This window comes from Ornithorhynchus anatinus, chromosome 17 (assembly GCF_004115215.2).
Source record: "Ornithorhynchus anatinus isolate Pmale09 chromosome 17, mOrnAna1.pri.v4, whole genome shotgun sequence".
NCBI lineage: Eukaryota > Metazoa > Chordata > Mammalia > Monotremata > Ornithorhynchidae > Ornithorhynchus > Ornithorhynchus anatinus.
The window spans coordinates 4,986,536-5,003,261 of record NC_041744.1 but is presented as its reverse complement, the minus strand read 5'-3'; the positions used below and the strand labels follow the sequence as shown (position 1 = coordinate 5,003,261).

The 16,726-nt window shown below is 56.6% G+C and overlaps 1 protein-coding gene across 1 annotated transcript in view; it reads right to left on the bottom strand.

Moving 5' to 3' along the window:
* Positions 1-3,763: 3,763 nt before the first annotated feature.
* The window catches only part of CCDC92B (coiled-coil domain containing 92B), a 29,187-nt gene continuing 16,224 nt past the window's right edge, over positions 3,764-16,726 (bottom strand). The window contains exons 3-4 of the mRNA XM_029081578.2: positions 12,861-12,908; positions 3,764-7,585 (exon numbers count right to left, since the gene is read on the bottom strand). Of these exons, the coding sequence (XP_028937411.1) occupies positions 6,888-7,585; positions 12,861-12,908 (746 nt within the window). The 3' untranslated portion in view covers positions 3,764-6,887. The remainder of the gene's footprint in view (positions 7,586-12,860; positions 12,909-16,726) is intronic.

Sequence of the window (16,726 nt, the reverse complement as noted above, 5' to 3'; positions counted from 1 at the left end):
GCACACAGCGCTCGATAAATACCATTGATTGATTCTGGGGCCGAGGGTCTCTGGGTCTCAGTAGGAGCCTGGGGACAGGGCACAAGGGTGTCCCCTCTGCTCCACCAACTTTTCAGGTGCCCTCTCCCAATCCTGAAGTGAGGAAAGGAGGCTTAGCCTACCACTGGCGGGAATGGGTTTTCCCTCACGGTCCTGCCCACAGGATGCAACTACTCCAAACACTCCTAAAAATCAGGTGAGCGCTTCTGGGAGCTAAGAGGGAACCATATTGCATTGCTTCAGAAACTGGATGCACATCGGATGCAAAAGTGCCTCTTAGGCTGGGGAAGGACTGAACATTTCCACTCACTCGGCTCCTCGCATATGGACAGCCGCTCTTTTTTTCTCCAGCCCTGGAGCTGGGTCCCTCAGCCACTCCCCGGACCCCCACCCACCCACCCATGGAGGAAATCCCACCGGATGCTGGGAAAGTGAGGGGGAGAGAGTGGAGAGAGTCGAGGGGGCTGGGCGGGAAGGAAGAGATGGTGTCTGCAGGGCCCACCTGTCGGGCGCAACAGCTACAAACCTCCCCACCCCTTGCCCGGGGTCTGGGATCCTTTTGGGTGTGGGGAGCGAGGAAGCTTGACAGATTCAGGTTGGGAGGGGAAGAGATAAGGTTATCAAGCAGTGAAACAGGGAGGCATCCATCTTGATCCCATGGAGAGGTTCCCCCCCAAAGAGGCCCTGGAGTGTAGACCCACTGGCTCCACTAGACTTAGAGGGTCAGTGTAGATACTCCTAGACTTAAGAAGCATCCAACTCCACCCCATGGGGATCTCCGTGGTTGGGAGGGGGAGGTGCATCTTAATTTCTTGCTAACACATCTCAGCAGCAGTGGAAAAACAGAAGGGAAGAGGAAAAGGGAGAGGGACAGGATGGGGTACTGGGGACTCTTTTTGTGGGAATGGGCTCCTCTGACCCCCCCAGGGTCCTCACCTGTCCCCGCCCCCTGGCCTCAGCTTCCTCCATGGCCACTGCTAGCCAGGCTGAAGGCACAGAGGAGGCCTGGTCTCTTGGGATCGGTCCCCTCTTTTATCTCACACCCCTCTCCACCCCACCCAGCCCCACCCTAGATAATCTCATCTAGGGTGGGTGGTAACCCCACCCCATTCCCTGAGGACAAGGATTCGAGCCTGGGGCTGGGAGGAGGTGAGGACCTGGCCACTAGATCCAGACAGTGTCAGATTCCTGAGAAGTCTAAACAGGGGAGGGCTGGGGGCGGAGGGTGGGTGACAGCTCCGGGCCCAGCCCCAACTCCCCACAGGGCACTGAAAAGGCTTGGGGGCAAGAAGCCGGGGAGGGGAAGCTGGGAGGCAGAAAGGAACCCTCTGCAAGGAGCAGAGTGGCAGTAGTAGAAAAAGCACGGGCTTGGGAGTCAGAGGACATGGGTTCTGATCCAGGATCTGCCGTGTGACCTTGGTCAAGTCACTTCTCTGTGCCTCAGTGATCTCATCTGTAAAATGGGGATTAAGACTGTGAGCCCCATGCGGGACAGGGACTATGTCCAACCTGATTACCTTGTATTTACTCCAGCGCTTAGAACAGTGCTTGGCACTTAGTAAGCGCTTAACAAAAACCACAATTTTTATTATTATTAGGAACATGTCTTCCCCTGTCCCCGGGACTCAGCTGGGCCTCAGCTCTCCCTCTCACTCTTCCCACAGATGGTGAGGCCTGAGAATCTCGCTCAGCCCCACCTCATGACCCATTGTGGATAGGGCTGGGTCAGTCCGGGCAGAGCCCGGGGGCAAGCCTGGGCACCCCCGGGAGAATTGAGGCAGACCAGCACAGAGGAGCCAGGATTGGGGTGCCCCTTTTGCCTAGAGCTTCTAGGGTTAGGGGAAGGCCGGGGTGAAGAGGGAGGTGTTGTGCCTGTCAGAAAAGGGAGAAGGGAGTGGCTCTTCAGACCACCCACCCCCACTGCCTTTGCCCATACTCCTAGGGCTTCCGGGCTGGTGGGTTCTCTATGGGTTTCTATCAGCCTTCCTTAGCCCTCCCCACAACTCTTGCCCCTTCCTTCCCTAGCAGATCTCAGTTTCTCTGGACTTCCGGGGCCCTCTGCCCACACGTCCCCCAGCTCACCCTCTTTGGGTGGGAGAAGTCTCTATTTGTTGGAATTTCCTCCGGCTGCCTCCCGGTGAGCCCAACCTCACAGGAATGGGGCCAGATGGAAACTTGGACTATTGCTGTGCTTGTGAGGAGCTCTGGGTCCTGGTGGATCTAGGAGTCAGGGGGCCTGGGTTCTAATCTTGGCTCCACCACCTCTCCGTTGTGTGACCTTGGGTAGGTCACTTAACTGCTCTGGGCTTCAGTTTCTTCAAATGTAAAATGGGGATTTAATACCAATTTTCCCCTACCCTGTGGACCATGAACCCCACTGTGGGACAGGGGCTCTGTCCGACCTGATTATCTAGTAGCTACCCCGGCGCTCAGTACAGTTCTCGGTACACAGTAAGCACTTACCAAATACCCCAATTAATGTCATTATTGCCCAGTTGGGACAGGAAGGGGATAGGGAGAGGGGGGCCAGTCCTACAGCCTAGCTAGCTTGAACCGAGCCTTTCCCAGGAGTGGGGGACGTAGGAGACCATGGGGAGAGGGGAGAGGAGGAGGGGAGCTTTGGCAGGTGGGAGGAGGGGTTATGGCTTCTCTTTGGAAGAGGAGGAAAGTTACTACACCACACTGGAGGGAAGAGAGAAACAAAACCAATCCCTGGATTCCTCTCCCCTCACAGATTCCAGTCCACAGTGGGGTTGGGCTCAGACCAGCTCCTGCCTGGTTCTGCCGGCTCAGAGCTGCCACCCACCCCTCACCCCCTGGGTAGGGGCTGGAGCAGGAGGAAGAGCCAGACCCCTGTGCCTGAGAGGGCTGCTGACTCCCGTGGGTGTCCCCTGTCCAAGTTCATCCCGGACACTGCGGGGAAGACAACCAGGGAGAGGAAGCGGTGGGAGGGTCACGGGTGCCGAGGCCCCCAGCGGGGAGAGAGCTCAGGGACAGACATGGATAGACAAGGACGGATCGATGGGAGGGAAGAAATGGGGATTATTATTGCTCGGGCAGCGACTGCCCTCCTAGCTGAGCCCAGCACTACGGGGAAAACAGCCGGCAGAGCCGAGGGCTACTCCCCCAGAGTTGGGGGCAGTGGTGGGATGGGCGTCACTGTGTGTGTGTGTGTGTTGTGTGTCCATGGGAGCACATGTGTGCTTGTAAGTTCTCCTGTTTCACCCAGGAAAGTGTGCATGCGTGCGCGTGTGCATTCCCAGTTCCACACCGCTCAGTCTTTCAGATCTACATGAAGGCAGCGGCCTGGTCCAGTCCCACTTCCTGGTCCCCCGGGGTCCGGTCCCTCGTCCCAGGACCCCAGAGAGGTCAGGTCACCCTCTTCCATCTCCCCCTTCTGGGTCCCCTTGGGGTCTGCCCGGATGCTGAGACCCTGGGAGGGGTGAGGGCTGGTGAGGAGGTGCGGTATAGACAGGAAGAGGGGAGTCACAAAAGGTCAGTGTGGGGAGACCGTGTGGCCTAGTAGAAAGAGCCCGGGCCCGAGAGTCAGAAGACCTGTGTTCTAATCCTGGCTCTGCCCCCAGTGACCCCAGGCAAGTCACTTAATTGCTCTGGGCCTCCGTTTCCTGACCTGTAAAATGGGGAGTCAATACCTGCCCTCCCTTCTCGGACCGAGTCACAAGTGGGACGGGGACTGTATCCGACCTGATTACCTTGTATCTATCCCAGCACTTAGTAGGGTGCTTGGCACATATTAAGCGCTTGCCATATACCACAGTAATTATTAATTATTATCAGTGAGGAGAGTGGAGGCAGGATAAAGTGGGGGAGGGCGAAGAGGAGGAGATGGGGGTTGGGGACGAAGCCTTAGGCAGCTGCTGTTTGGAAACCATGGCTGCTCTCTGGCTCATCTCCAAAAAGCCCCTCAGGGAATACAATACACCTCCCTTAGCCCCCCCTCTTGCTCCCATGAATCCCAGCTGCTCCAGTTGCCCGTGTGCTACTCAAATGACTCATTTCTAATGCCCTGCTTGTCCCTCTCTGCCTCAGATACAGGCAGCCATGAGAAGACTCACAGCTCCCAGACAACACACCCACACCCACGCCCCACACACTTTCTCTCTCAGAGACAGAACGCGCTCCTCGCCTTTCCCCAGTGATACAGACCGCATAAACCCAGCCACCCAGACCCACACCTGGAATTTCATCCGCACAGCCACGCCCATCCGCATTTAGACACCACCTGTCAATCGGCAAGAGTGGAGAGACACTCCCTCTGGCCTCCCTCTCTCCCTTGCCCTATAGAGACTTTTCTACCCTGGGGAGGGAGGGGATCCCAGCTATCTGGGAGGACAGCAAAACCTCAACAGTCCAGATTACTCCAACCCGAAACTGGAAGAGAGTTGAGTCAACTCTAACTCTCTGGCTGTGTGGACAGATCGGGTTATGCAGGGAACTCGGGGGTTCACAGGGAGTGATTGGTCAGTGTAGATGCTGCCTGAGCAATAGGGATGGCTCGGCAGGCCTCCCCCTCCCAACACCCGATCTCCTAGTGGTATTGAAACCGGTTTCTCCCATCACACGCCACCACCTCTCAGCTTGGAAGACAGTCACAGGCACATTATGGCTGAATGCACAACGGGTCTCTTGGAAAGGATCTGGGGGGAGAGGAGCCTGTAGAAGGCCCTATGAGCTGTCCTGGCCCGGGGGGGCTTCTGGATGGGTCCATCTAAGCCTTGGAAGAGTTGAGGCGGGGCTGGAGCTGACTTGGCATCCTCCATCTTAATGGGGCAGCAAGTCCTGGCACTGGTGCCCTCATGCTCCCTCACCAGGGGGTCTCGGGTGGGAATTGTGCCTTGGGGAGAGGAAGAGCTCAGCGGAGCCCTGGGGGCCAAGACCCGAGAGCCGGGTAGGGATGGGGAGGAGCAGCAGGCCTAGCTTGGTCCAGAGTCCCGCTCCCCGACGTCAGTGCCGCAGCCTGCCCGAGGATCCCTTCCGTCCAGTTCCGGGCCTCCTCCCCACTGGCCACCCTTCCAACAGGTCTCCCTCCCCACAGAGGCTGGGCCCGAGAGCTGGGTGCGAGGAGGCTGACCTTCCCCAGAGAGCCGGAACAGAGAGTCACCGTCTCCGCTGTCTCCGTCTCCCTGCCCACCGGGCCGAAGGAGCGGCAGAGAGCTCCCTCGGCTCCGGCCTTTCAGGGGTGCTGTTGGGGACGGGGGAGAACTGGGGGACGGGGAGCCAGGGACCAGGGCACCGCCTCCCCTCCGGGCCCGAGACGCTTCAGCGACTCTGCCAGCTGTCCCTGCCAGCCGGCCCCTCCCTCCTGCCTCTGGCCACAGCCAGCTGATTGGGGAGCGGCTGCAATTAGCACCAGCAGACGGGGCCTTGAAGCCTGCCTCCTCTTTGCGGTGTTGTGGTTGGGGGGCCGGGGACCCTGCCCCCGGCCAAGGGCCGGAAGCTTGGCCCTGTCGGGGTTTGTCTCCCCTGCTTCTCAGAGCTATGGGCAGATTGATGCTCAGAATCTGGGGGCGGGGAAAGAGATGCTGGGGGAGGAGGGAGAGCTCGAGAAGAGTCAGGGGGCAGGAATGGGGAGGTCCTGGCCCCATGGGTGAGGAGTGGTGGTCTGAGCTCTGGTAGCCCGCCTCGGGACCCCCTCTCCTCTCTCCTTTCCTCACCTGTTCCTCCCTTCAGCTCCCCCTGGCTCTCCCTTGCCTGTCTGGGCAGAGACCTCTCTGGACTCCTCCTAAACTGCGGGGGCTTGGGGTTGACCTGCCATTTGTGGAAATGGGGGTTCGGCCAATCCCCCCTTCCCAGGTCAGGCAATTCATCAGTCCCTCCTACGGGCTCCTAGCCACCCAGCCCCCAGGACCCCAGTCAGGCACCCAATTCGCCCTTGCTCCAGGTCAGCCGGCCCACCGGGCCCTGGCCCAGCTCCGTGGATGGTTGTATCAGGAAAGCGGAAAGCAATGCCAGGGCCTCCTCGGGTTCCCTCCCGGGAGGGTGGGCTGACCCCTTCTATTGTCCTCCAACCCCCTTCCCCCCGACCCAACGCAGCGGCAGAAGCAGCTGAGAGGGTAGGTGCCAGGCAACGGGACAGTCATGGGGCCCTGCACAACGGAACGGGATGGGCAGGATGGGGTGGGCGGGGCAGGGCGAGGCTGGCTGAGTGGGCAGAGCAGGATGAGACGGGCAGGCGGGGCGGGTGGTCAGTGGACCCAAGCCTGCAGGGGCTGACCCTGGGCGGGTGGGCGGCAGAACGGGAAGAATATAACCGTCATCCCGAGCACCACTGTTGATCCCATCGCTACTCATGCATGCAGGGCACCCTCTGCCCCCCTGGGCTGGGGGGGAGTTTCTCTCGGAGCCCACCCGAGAGGGCTGGCCGGCTCTCCTCGGCCCCTCAGAGGGCACTGGCAGCTCCCCTCTCTGTGAGAAGGAGAGAACAGCCCACTGAGAGCGAGCCATAACTCATATTTTCTCTTACAAAAATGTGCAAATTCTGTCTGCCCCTCCCCTGCCCCAGGATCCCGGTGCTGGGGGAAGGGAGAGGAGAGGCGGTGGGGGCTGGAAGCTCAGAAAGTTTGGAACTCTAAAAGGGGGAGTCTCTCTGGCCTCCCTGACCTGTCCCTCCCCTGCCCCCTCCCCGGACCTACCAGGGGCGGGCACCTCCGGCCGATGCCCCCGGGACGATTGGACGAACGCAGTCTCGCTCCCGGCCCACGGCGGGAGTGGGCAGGGGGTCGAGGGGAGATGGGAGAGGAGGGGCGGTGGGGCTGGGAGAGGGGCCCTGGCCCCTGGGCTCTCCTTGGCCCCCCACGGCCCCCCGGTCTCCCGGTCTCCCTTTGGGGCTACTCCAGGTCGGCGGAGCTCTGGGGACTGGGCCCACGGCGTCGGCTGTGCTGGCTCCGACAGGGCCGGGCCCTGGGGGGTGGAGCACCCGGGGGGTCCGGGGGTTCCTCGGCGGGGGGCCTGGCAGGTTTGCAGGGGCTGCCCTCTCCCGGGGCCGTCCCCTCACCCTCCGGCCTGGCCCGGGGCTGGGGGCCGGTGGCCTTGGGCAAGTGGTGCCTCCGGCCCGACAGGAACAGAGCCGGGTCGGGCATGGGGTCGGCATCTCCGAAGCCCCCGCCGGCGCGGCCCCCCAAGGTCCCCAGGCCCCCCAGCTCCGCCGGCGGCCTCCGGGCTCTGTGGCTGCGTTTCTTGGGCCGGGGCTCCGCGGGTGGGGGCGCCCGGTCAGGGGGGAGCCGGCCCCCCGCCGACCCCCGGGGCCCGTGCAGTCTCTGCCTGGAGGCGTGGAGCTGCAGGGACAGGTAGGCCGCCGCCTCGGTCTGCTTGCGCAGCTCCGTGTCGAGCACGGTGACCCCGTGGCTCCGGCGCTTCAGCTCCTCCAGGAAATGGCGCTCCTTGCTGCGCAGGCTGGAGCGCAGGGCGGCCACCAGGGCCTCTCGCTGCCGCAGCTCCCGGCGCAGTTCCGCGTTGCTGCCCTCCCGCTCCGCCAGCTGCGCCTCCATGGCCCGGCACTGCTCCTCCAGCTGGCGGTCCACGACCTCTGGGGATGACAAGGGGGCAGGGGCACAGGAGGAAGAGGGACCGCCCTCACCACTTCTGGACTCCCCGTCATCACGGTCACGGCGGTGGGACCAGCGCTTACGATGGCCCAAGCACCGCGTTAAGCTTTGGGGGAGAGGCAACGCGATCAGGCCGGGCAGGGTCCCCGTCCCCGTCTGACAGAGGGGGAAACCGAGGCCCAGGGAAGTGAAGTGACTTGCCCAAGGTCACCCAGCAGGGCCGAATCCCGGGCCCCAGTTGTTTCTGCTAGGCCGCGTGCCAGCCTGCTCCCAGCCTGGACATATGAATGTGTCCAGCCACTTGTCTGCTGTGTGACCTTGGGCAAGTCACTAAACTTCTCTGGGCCTCAGTCACTCATCTGCTAAATGGGGATTAAGACAGGGACATAGACTATGTGCAACACTAGTGCTTAGTACAATGCCTGGCACATAGTAAGTGCTTAACAGATACCATAAAAAAAAAATTTAACCGCATATTCAGTTACTGACTCAGCTCTTTCATCCTGGCAGTCCTGGAACTCTCTCCTGCTCTACCCTTATTCTTCCTCCCTGTAGATCATTTTTGCCTTATCTTCCCCATTAGACTGCAAGCTCCTTGAGGACAGGGAAAGAATGTGTGTGTGTGTTTGTGTGTGTGGCTTATCAGGAGGTGTTCAGTAAATACCACTGATGGATTGCCACAGCCCTGTTGACACCAAAACAGCAACTGTGAACTTTGTCCTTTCTCCTTTAGGGACAAAACAGCCCCAAGGGCTCCCACTCTCTCTGCCCTTCCACCCCCCCCCCCCATCTCCTCCCTACCTCCCCAATCCCTGTTCCTTTTCTCCAGGGACCCATAGCCCTCATTCCTCTCTCTCCAGATGCACCCCCTGTCTCCCCAACCCAGGGGCCAGGCTGTCGCCTGTCCTGTAAGGAAGAATGCACCAATAGGATGTTCTGGTGGTGGTGGTGGCCCGGGCCGGGTGTTGGAACTGCCCTTTCCTTTCCTCCCCCCTCCCCCTTCTCCTCATGCACTGGGGCAGGTCAGCTCTGCTGGAACGGAGGGCTGGGATTGGTGGAGCTGGGCTGCCACCCCGCCCCCCAACCCCTCTGCCATGCTTTCTCTGGGGCCTCCACCCCTTCCCCTCACTTGGGCAAGGGTCACCCACCCCAGTGGCTTCCTAGGAACCTCCCCCCAACCCTCCCCCCCTCACAAACACATACCAAAGCAAACACATACCATACCCTGACTCAGAAATAGACCCTCCTATAATGCTCCAACACTCATCTGTGCATAACCAAAGGGGTCTCTCCCCACCCCCTTACTCATCACCCTCCCTCCTAAGCGGGGGTCCCCCCCGCCCCCCATCTGGCAGACTAGTCTTCCCCCGCTTCTTGGTACCGCACTGCCATCCCAGTCCCCGGCCCCCACCCCCTTCTCTCTCCTTTCCCGCTGCCTGGGCTTGTCCAGCGCCTCAAAGCAGGGAGAGGTAAAGGAGCCCGGACGAAGACACTCCTCCCTCTTTATCCTGCTCCTCTTCCTCCTCCTTTTCCTCTTCCTGCTCCTCCTCCTCCTCTTCCCCACCCTTGGCCTGCAGCACTGGGGGAGGTGCCAGACCCGCCCCACTGTGGGGACCCGATAGACTGTAAACTCCTCCCCTAGACTGTAAACTAGTTAATAATCATAATTATGGTATTCGTTAAGCGTTTATTCTTTGCTAGGCACTGGGGTACATACAAGCAAATCTGACTGGACACAGTCCCTGTCCCAAGAGGGGCTCGCAGTCTTAATCTCCATTTTACAGATGAGGTAACAGGCACAGAGGAATAAAGTCACTTGCCCAAGGTCACACAGAAGACAAATGGCGGAGCCGGTATTAGAACCCGCAACCTCTGACTCCTAAGCCCGTGCTCTTGCCACTACGCCATGCCGCTTCCCCGCTGGGGACCTTGAGGAAGTCACTTAACTTCTCCATGCCTCAGTTACCTCATCTGAAAAATGTAAGTGCTCAATACATACAGTTGACTGACTGGAGGGAAGGAGACCTCCATCTGGAGTTCTGTGACCCACCCGCCATGCTTTCTGGCTCCACACTGGGCAGTGCTCTCCCAGAAGTGAGATTCAGATTCAGGTACCAGTCTGTATCATCATTCATTTATTCAGTCGTATTTACTGAGCGCTTACAGTGTGCAGAACACTGTACTAAGCACTTGGAAAGTACAATTCATCTTCATCATTATCATTACTATTATTAATGATAATAACAAGTAATGATAATAATGGTATTTATGAAGCACTTACTATTTGCCAAGCACTGCACCAAGCACTGGGGTAGATCTAAGATAATCGGGATGGACACAATCTCTGTCCCATATGGGGCTCACAGCCTAAAGTAGGGGGAACAAGAATCGAATTCCCATTTTACAGATGAGGAAACCAAGGCTCAGAGAAGTGACGTGACTTCCCCGAGCTCACACGATGAGCAAGTTGTGGAGCCAGGATGAGAAGCCAGGTCCCCTGCACCCCAGGCCCGGGCTCTTGCCACGAGGCTGCACTGCTCCTCTGCTTCGCCCATCACTCAGACTGGCGTGGGCTCCTAAAGGACTCCTTTTGGGCAGAGCAGGGAGAAGCAGATCCAGGGAACGTGCCCCAACTGGGTTGCCACTGGGCTACCTCTGGGCTTCTTCCTCCACAGCAAGAACCGTGCTGGAGTTTGAGCTCCCTCTTTCAGGGACGGGTGGGCCCGAGCCTGGGTTAGGTGTAGACCACCCTCTCCTAATGCTCCACTCGCCCTGGCCCAGGGGCAGATCCAGCAACCTCAATTCTTCTCCCTCGGCTCTGCCCGGCATCTGCCAGGGCAAGTGACTCTTGGCGCCGGCCCACAGAGGGGCAAAGAAACCCAGCGCTGGAAACTCTCCCGTCAGAGGGTGAGTCATGGCTGCGTCATAACGACCCAGCTTCAAAGCGCAAAGCAGATCAGGAGGCGGGGAGGCCCGTGGCCAGGGACGGTCCGGCTCAAGGGAGCCGCTCTGCCTTGGGGGGCTGGGGATGCTGGGATGGACGCTGGGCTCCGTCCCCAGCGATGACAGACCGAAGGGAAGGTGGGGGTGGGGCAGAGGGCCTAGGTGCCAGGGGTGGAGGTGGGTGGAGGGAGGGAGGGCCGGGAAGCTGTCTCAGAACAGGAGAACCAGCATGGTGTAGTGAATAGAGTCAGAAGGTCATGGGATCTAATCCCAGATCCGCCACTTGTCTGCTACGTGACCTTGGGCAAGTCATTTCACTTCTCTGGGCCTCACTGATCTCACGTGTATAATGGGGATTGTGACTGTGAGTCCCATGTGGGACAGGGACTGTGTCTAACCCGATCTGCTTGTATCCACCCCGCGCTTAGTACAGTGCCTGGCACATAATAAGTGCTTAACAAATGCTATTTAAAAAAAAGCAGGGCTCTCCTAAGAAGGAGGGAGGGGAATAGGCAAGGGAAATGGAGGAGAGAAAAAACAGGTGAGGAAGAGGGAGGAGGATAGGCAGCCTTTCTATTCAAGTCGACAGCCAACAGCTGGCCCAGAGGCTTGGAGCTGGACCTGGGCTCCCTGCCTCCTTCCTCTGTTATTAGGACCCAAATCCTCCAGACCCTGAGCCTAGTTACAGACACAAGGAACGACTGCAGCCCTGAAAGCGTGTGCATGCACACGCACACACGTGCACGCATAGGCCCACACTCCACACACTCACTCAGATTCAGATCCACAACCAACCAGTCGACACACTAGGAGACACGCTGCAAACAAATACGCTCCCACGATCCTTCCAATCCTTCGGGTTATGGAAAAATCCTAGAGCCTTCAGGAAACTCATCTTTTCAGAGGTCGTCCCATCCAGCCCCTTCTTTCCACCCAATTCTGCATCCAATCCCCCTCCCTCTAAACTGACAGGGTCTTCTAGTCTCTTCTCTCTCTCCATCAACCCCTTGCAGCATGCAGAGTGGCTAGGGATGGGCCTGGGAGTCAGAACGGCGTGGGTTCTAATCCCAGCTCTGCCACTTGTCCTTTTGTGTGGCCTTGGGCAAGTCACTTCATTTCTCTGAGTCTCAGTTACCTCATCTGTAAAATGGAGATTAAGACTGGGAGCCCCATGCGGGACAGGGACTGTGTCCAACCCAATTTCCTTGTATCCACCCCAGTGTTTAGTACAGTGCCTGGCACACAGTAAGTGCTTAACAAATACCACATTCATTATTATTATTATTATCCTCCCTCCTGTCTGGAACTCCTTTCCCCTACACATCCAATAGAACACCACTGTCCCCATCTGCAAAGCCTACTAAAATCACATCTCCTCCAGGAAGACCTCCCTGATTCATTTCTTAATAATAACAATAATAATGGTATTTGTTAAGCATTTACTCTGTGTCAAGTACTGTTTTAAGTGCAGGGGTAGATCCCTTGAGTGCTGGGATCCTGTCTACTGATCTATTGTATTCTCACAAGTGCTGTGTGACTGTGGACAAGTCACTTAACTTCTCTATGCCTCAGTTTCCTCATCCGCAAGATGGGGATTAAATCCTTGTTCGCCCTCTTTCTTAGGATGTGAGCCCCACGTGGATCAGGGACTGTGTCCCGCCTGATTATCCGGTATCTACCTCAATGCTTAGAAGAGGCTTGGCACAGAGTAAGCCCTTACGAAATACTATTAATATAGTAATGATTATAATAATTATTATTATCAAAGTCCTTAGGCTGTGAGAACCATGTAGTATAGGGACTCCTTTGACCTGATTGTCATGTATCTACCCCAGTATTTAGTGCAGGGCTTGGCACATAGTAAGTGCTTAATAAATAGTGTTATCATCATCAAAGTCAGTGCACAGCTTGGAGCTTGACTAACTGATTCCAGCTGAGCCCTAGAGCAGGCGACTCCTCCCCCTCCCTTGGTCACCTGATCTTTTATAACCCCTGCCACAGCCCAGCCACTTCTCTAAAGCCCAGTGGTGGGGGCAGAACTTTGGGTTTGGTCTGCTTACTTCCGTTATTGCCACCTCTTAGGGTGCCTCTGGGTACAGTCTTTCCAGCTTTCCCTGGATGGATCCCTGTGGGAAACAGTGTGGTGGAGGCTGGTTCCTCATGGGGAAAGGGGTGAGTGTGGGCACTGTGGAGTCTTGGGAGGAAAAGGGAAGGCATGAACAGGACTTGTAAGGGGGCTAGGGGAGAGATTAGAGCCTCCCCTTTCCTCCTCGTCGTCCTCCTCCTCTGCCGAAGCAGGGGTTCCCTTCTTACCTTGTTGGTCGGTCCGGGACTCCTTCCTTTCTAGGTCCTGAGTCAGTTCTGGGGGAGAGGAGAAAGAGTGGAGCAGTTACTGGGGGTGCCAGGGGATTGAGGTGGTGGAGAAGGCTGTTGGGGTTGGAAGAGGCCCAACACGAGGAGTGGTCGTGAGGGGGGACCATTAGGCGAGTATCTGCCAACATCCTTCTCTCACCTCCTGGGGCCTCAGTTCCCTCACCTGTAAAGTGGGGATCGATTTCTTCCCCCTTAAGCTGTGAGTTCCATGTGAGGCAGGGGTTGCTTCTGACCTGATTGTATTTTGTCTACCCCGTCCTTATCAATCGGTCAATTGATGGTGTTTATGGAGCTCTTACTGTGTGCAGAGCCCTGTATTAAGTGCTTGGAAAAATACAATAGAGTTGGTAGAAGCGATTCCCAGCCCACAAGGAGATTATAGTCTTCAGGGGGAGACGGACGTTAAATTACAGAGAGAGGGAATAGCAGAATATAAGTAGAGCATCGTCGAGCATAGTCCAGTCCTCGATGATGATGGGTTTTTACTAAACCTAACTGTATACCAAGCACTGTGGTAAGTGCTGGGATAGGGTAAAGATAAACCCACTGTGCGCAGGGACTGTCTATTGCTGAACTGTACTTTCCAAGTGCTTAGTGCAGTGCTCCGCACCCAGTAAGCACTCAGTAAATACAACTGAATGAATAATCAGTTCAGACATGGAGTTCTTGTGAAGCTCACTGTCCAAAGGGGAAGGAGAATAGGTAACGTTACCCCATTTTATGGATGAGGAAACTGAGGCCCAGAGAAGTTATCGCAGTACCTGTTGGGCTTATCAGTTTTCCCATCTTTTACAGGGTTTGGGGTTTTTTTTATTGTTTCAGTGTCCTTGCTTAATTTTTTGATTTTGAACTCCTTCAGCTGTGTATTATTATTATTTTTTTACCCTCAGTGCTTAGTATGGTACTTTGTACCCAACAGATGCTTGCTTAATACTAGAGAAGCAGCATGTTGTAATGGACAGATCACGGGCCTGGGAGTCAGAAGGTCATAGGTTCTCCTCCCAACTCTGCCACTTTTCTTCTGTGTGACCTTGGGCAAATCACTTGTCTGTGCCTCAGTTACCCATCTGCAAAATGGGAATTTTGTGAGCCCCAAGGGGGACAGGGATTGTGGCCAACCCGATTTGCTCGTATCCACCCCGTGCTTAGTACAGTGCCAGACACATAGTAAGCACTTAACAAATACCATAACTATTATTACTACTAGATGTGGGACATTTAGACAGCAGCCTCCTCCACTCTGGACCATCTTTAGGGTTTCCCCAAGCCAGGGGGAACCTGTGATCGGATTCTCAACTAGCCAATATATTTATACCTGTCTTCTCCTGTTAGAGTGTAAGGGAACATGTCACCACCTTCTTTTGCACTTCCCATACACCCCTACTGTTTACAGATATGTTTCCCTTAGAAGGTCTGCTCCAGCCCCCGGGGGTGGATATTTTGCGGCAGTTGGAGGCCTCTCCTTCCCCGGCTGCACTGGAGGAGGGGGCTGGGGGCTCGGACTCCTGGGTTTGGCTGCTGACTCAGAATGGCTCCACTCTCCGGGCCTAGGGCGAGGACGCTCCTCGTCTCTGACTGGGAGGGAGCGAAGGAAGATTGGCAGAGGGGCGGGGGTTGGGGTTATTAACGACCTCTTTCTCGCTTGCTCTGTGTTTCTTGGTTACGTGGTTAAAAACTGCCTCATCTGAAGAGTCGGGATGATAACGACATTAATTATTAGAACGCGGAGTCACTCCCCGGGGACAAGATGGCTGCATCAGGGTGGAGACAGCCCTGAGGACTTTGTCGATTTATGCATTTGGGGGTGAGCAGCTGAAGAGAAGCTCTGGCCCCCATCGGCAAACAGCTCCCTAAAATCATTCCAAGTACCCTCCATTCAGTTTCCTTAAACAGTCGGGACAATTCGGAGTGCCTTCCCCTCCCCATATCCTTAGCCCCTCATGGGGGTCCCCCAGGGCCCACAGCCCCACACCACCACCTGCTCCCTGAGCTCCAGCCCACTCTCGTACCTACTGTACCCCAGCCCCCTTTCTGCTTCCCGGCCTCCACTATATTGCTAATAATTGTAGTATTTGTCCAACGTTACTATGTGCCAAGCACTGGGGTAGATGGTACACTGTCCCAGTCCCACCAGGGGGTCACCGTCTATCGGAGAGGGAATCATCATTTTCAGAGGAGGAAACTGAGGCCCGGGGAAGTGAAACTATTTGCCCAAGGTCATATGGCAGGTAGGTGGTGGAGCTGGGATAAGAACACAGGTCTCCTGACTCCCAGTTCAATGCCCTTCCCATTAGAGCACTCTAAATTCCAGGCTCTCCCTGGGCCCCTCTGTTACCTGGGAATGTTGGGTGAGGAGGGAGCCGGAGGGGCTTTTCCGAGATGTCAGAGCTCTGCTTCCGAGGAGCAGCATGGCCTAATGGATAGAGCACGGGCCTGAGGGAAGGATCTGGATTCTAATTCCTCCTCTGCCATCCGACTGCTGTGTGACCTTGGGCAAGTCCCTTAACTTCTCTGTGCTTTAGCTACCTCATCTGTAAAATGAGGGGATTAAGACTGTGAGCCCCATGTGGGACCGGGACTGTGTCCTATCCGATCAATCTGATTAGCTGGTATTTACTCCGGCGCTTAGTACAGTGCCTGGCACATAGTGTTTAATAATGTTGATATTTGTTAAGCGCTTACTACGTGCAGAGCACTGTTCTAAGCGCTGGGGTAGATCCAGGGGAGTCAGGTTGTCCCCCGTGAGGCGCACAGTCTTAATCCCCATTTTACAGATGAGGGAACTGAGGCACCGAGAAGTAAAGTGACTTGCCCAAAGTCACACAGCTGACAGGTGGCGGAGTCAGGATTAGAGCCCATGACCTCCGACTTCAAAGCCCGGGCTCTTTCCACTGAGCCACGCTGCTTCTCTCTGCCCCTTGTCAGCTGTGTGACCGTGGGCAAGTCACTTCACTTCTCTGTGCCTCAGTTCCCTCGTCTGTAAAATGGGGATGAAGACTGGGAGCCTCACGGGGGACAACCTCATTCCCCTGGATCTCCCCCAGCGCTTAGAACAGTGCTCTGCACCCAGTAAGCGCTTAACAGATACCAACATTATTAGACAACTTGATTACCCTGTATCTACCCCAGCGCTTAGAACAGTGCTCTGCGCATAGTAAGCGCTTAACAAATACCAACATTATTATTTAACAAACACCACTAAAAGAGGAAAAAAAAGGTTTCTGGGCCTTGGGAGGGGTTAGTTTGGATGGACGGGGCAGCTGGCCTAGGGACGCAGCGCCACCTGGTGGTCAGAGCTGTGCTCTGCGAAGCGTTGCGGCCAGAGGGTTCAAACCCCAGGCAGGACACTTTCATTCATTCAATAGTATTTATTGAGCGCTTACTATGTGCAGAGCACTGTACTAAGCGCTTGGAATGAACAAGTCGGCAACAGATAGAGACGGTCCCTGCCGTTTGACGGGCTGACGGTCTAATCGACACCTGCTCTGAGCCTCCTTTTCTTGCTTCTGAAACTTTCCGCTTCTCCTCCCCCTTCCCCCTCGCGCGGGACTGGGCTCACCGAGCCTGCTCTGGCTTCTTGAGAAGCAGCGTGGCTCAGTGGAAAGAGCTCGGGCTAGGGAGTCAGAAGTCATGGGTTCGAATCCCGGCTCTGCCACTTAGCCGTGGGACGGTGGGCAAGTCACTTGACTTCTCTGGGCCTCAGTTCCCTCATCTGTAAAATGGGGATTAAGACTGTGAGCCTCATGTGGGACCACCTGATTACCCTGTATCTACCTGTGTGACTGTGGGCAAGTCACTTCACTTCT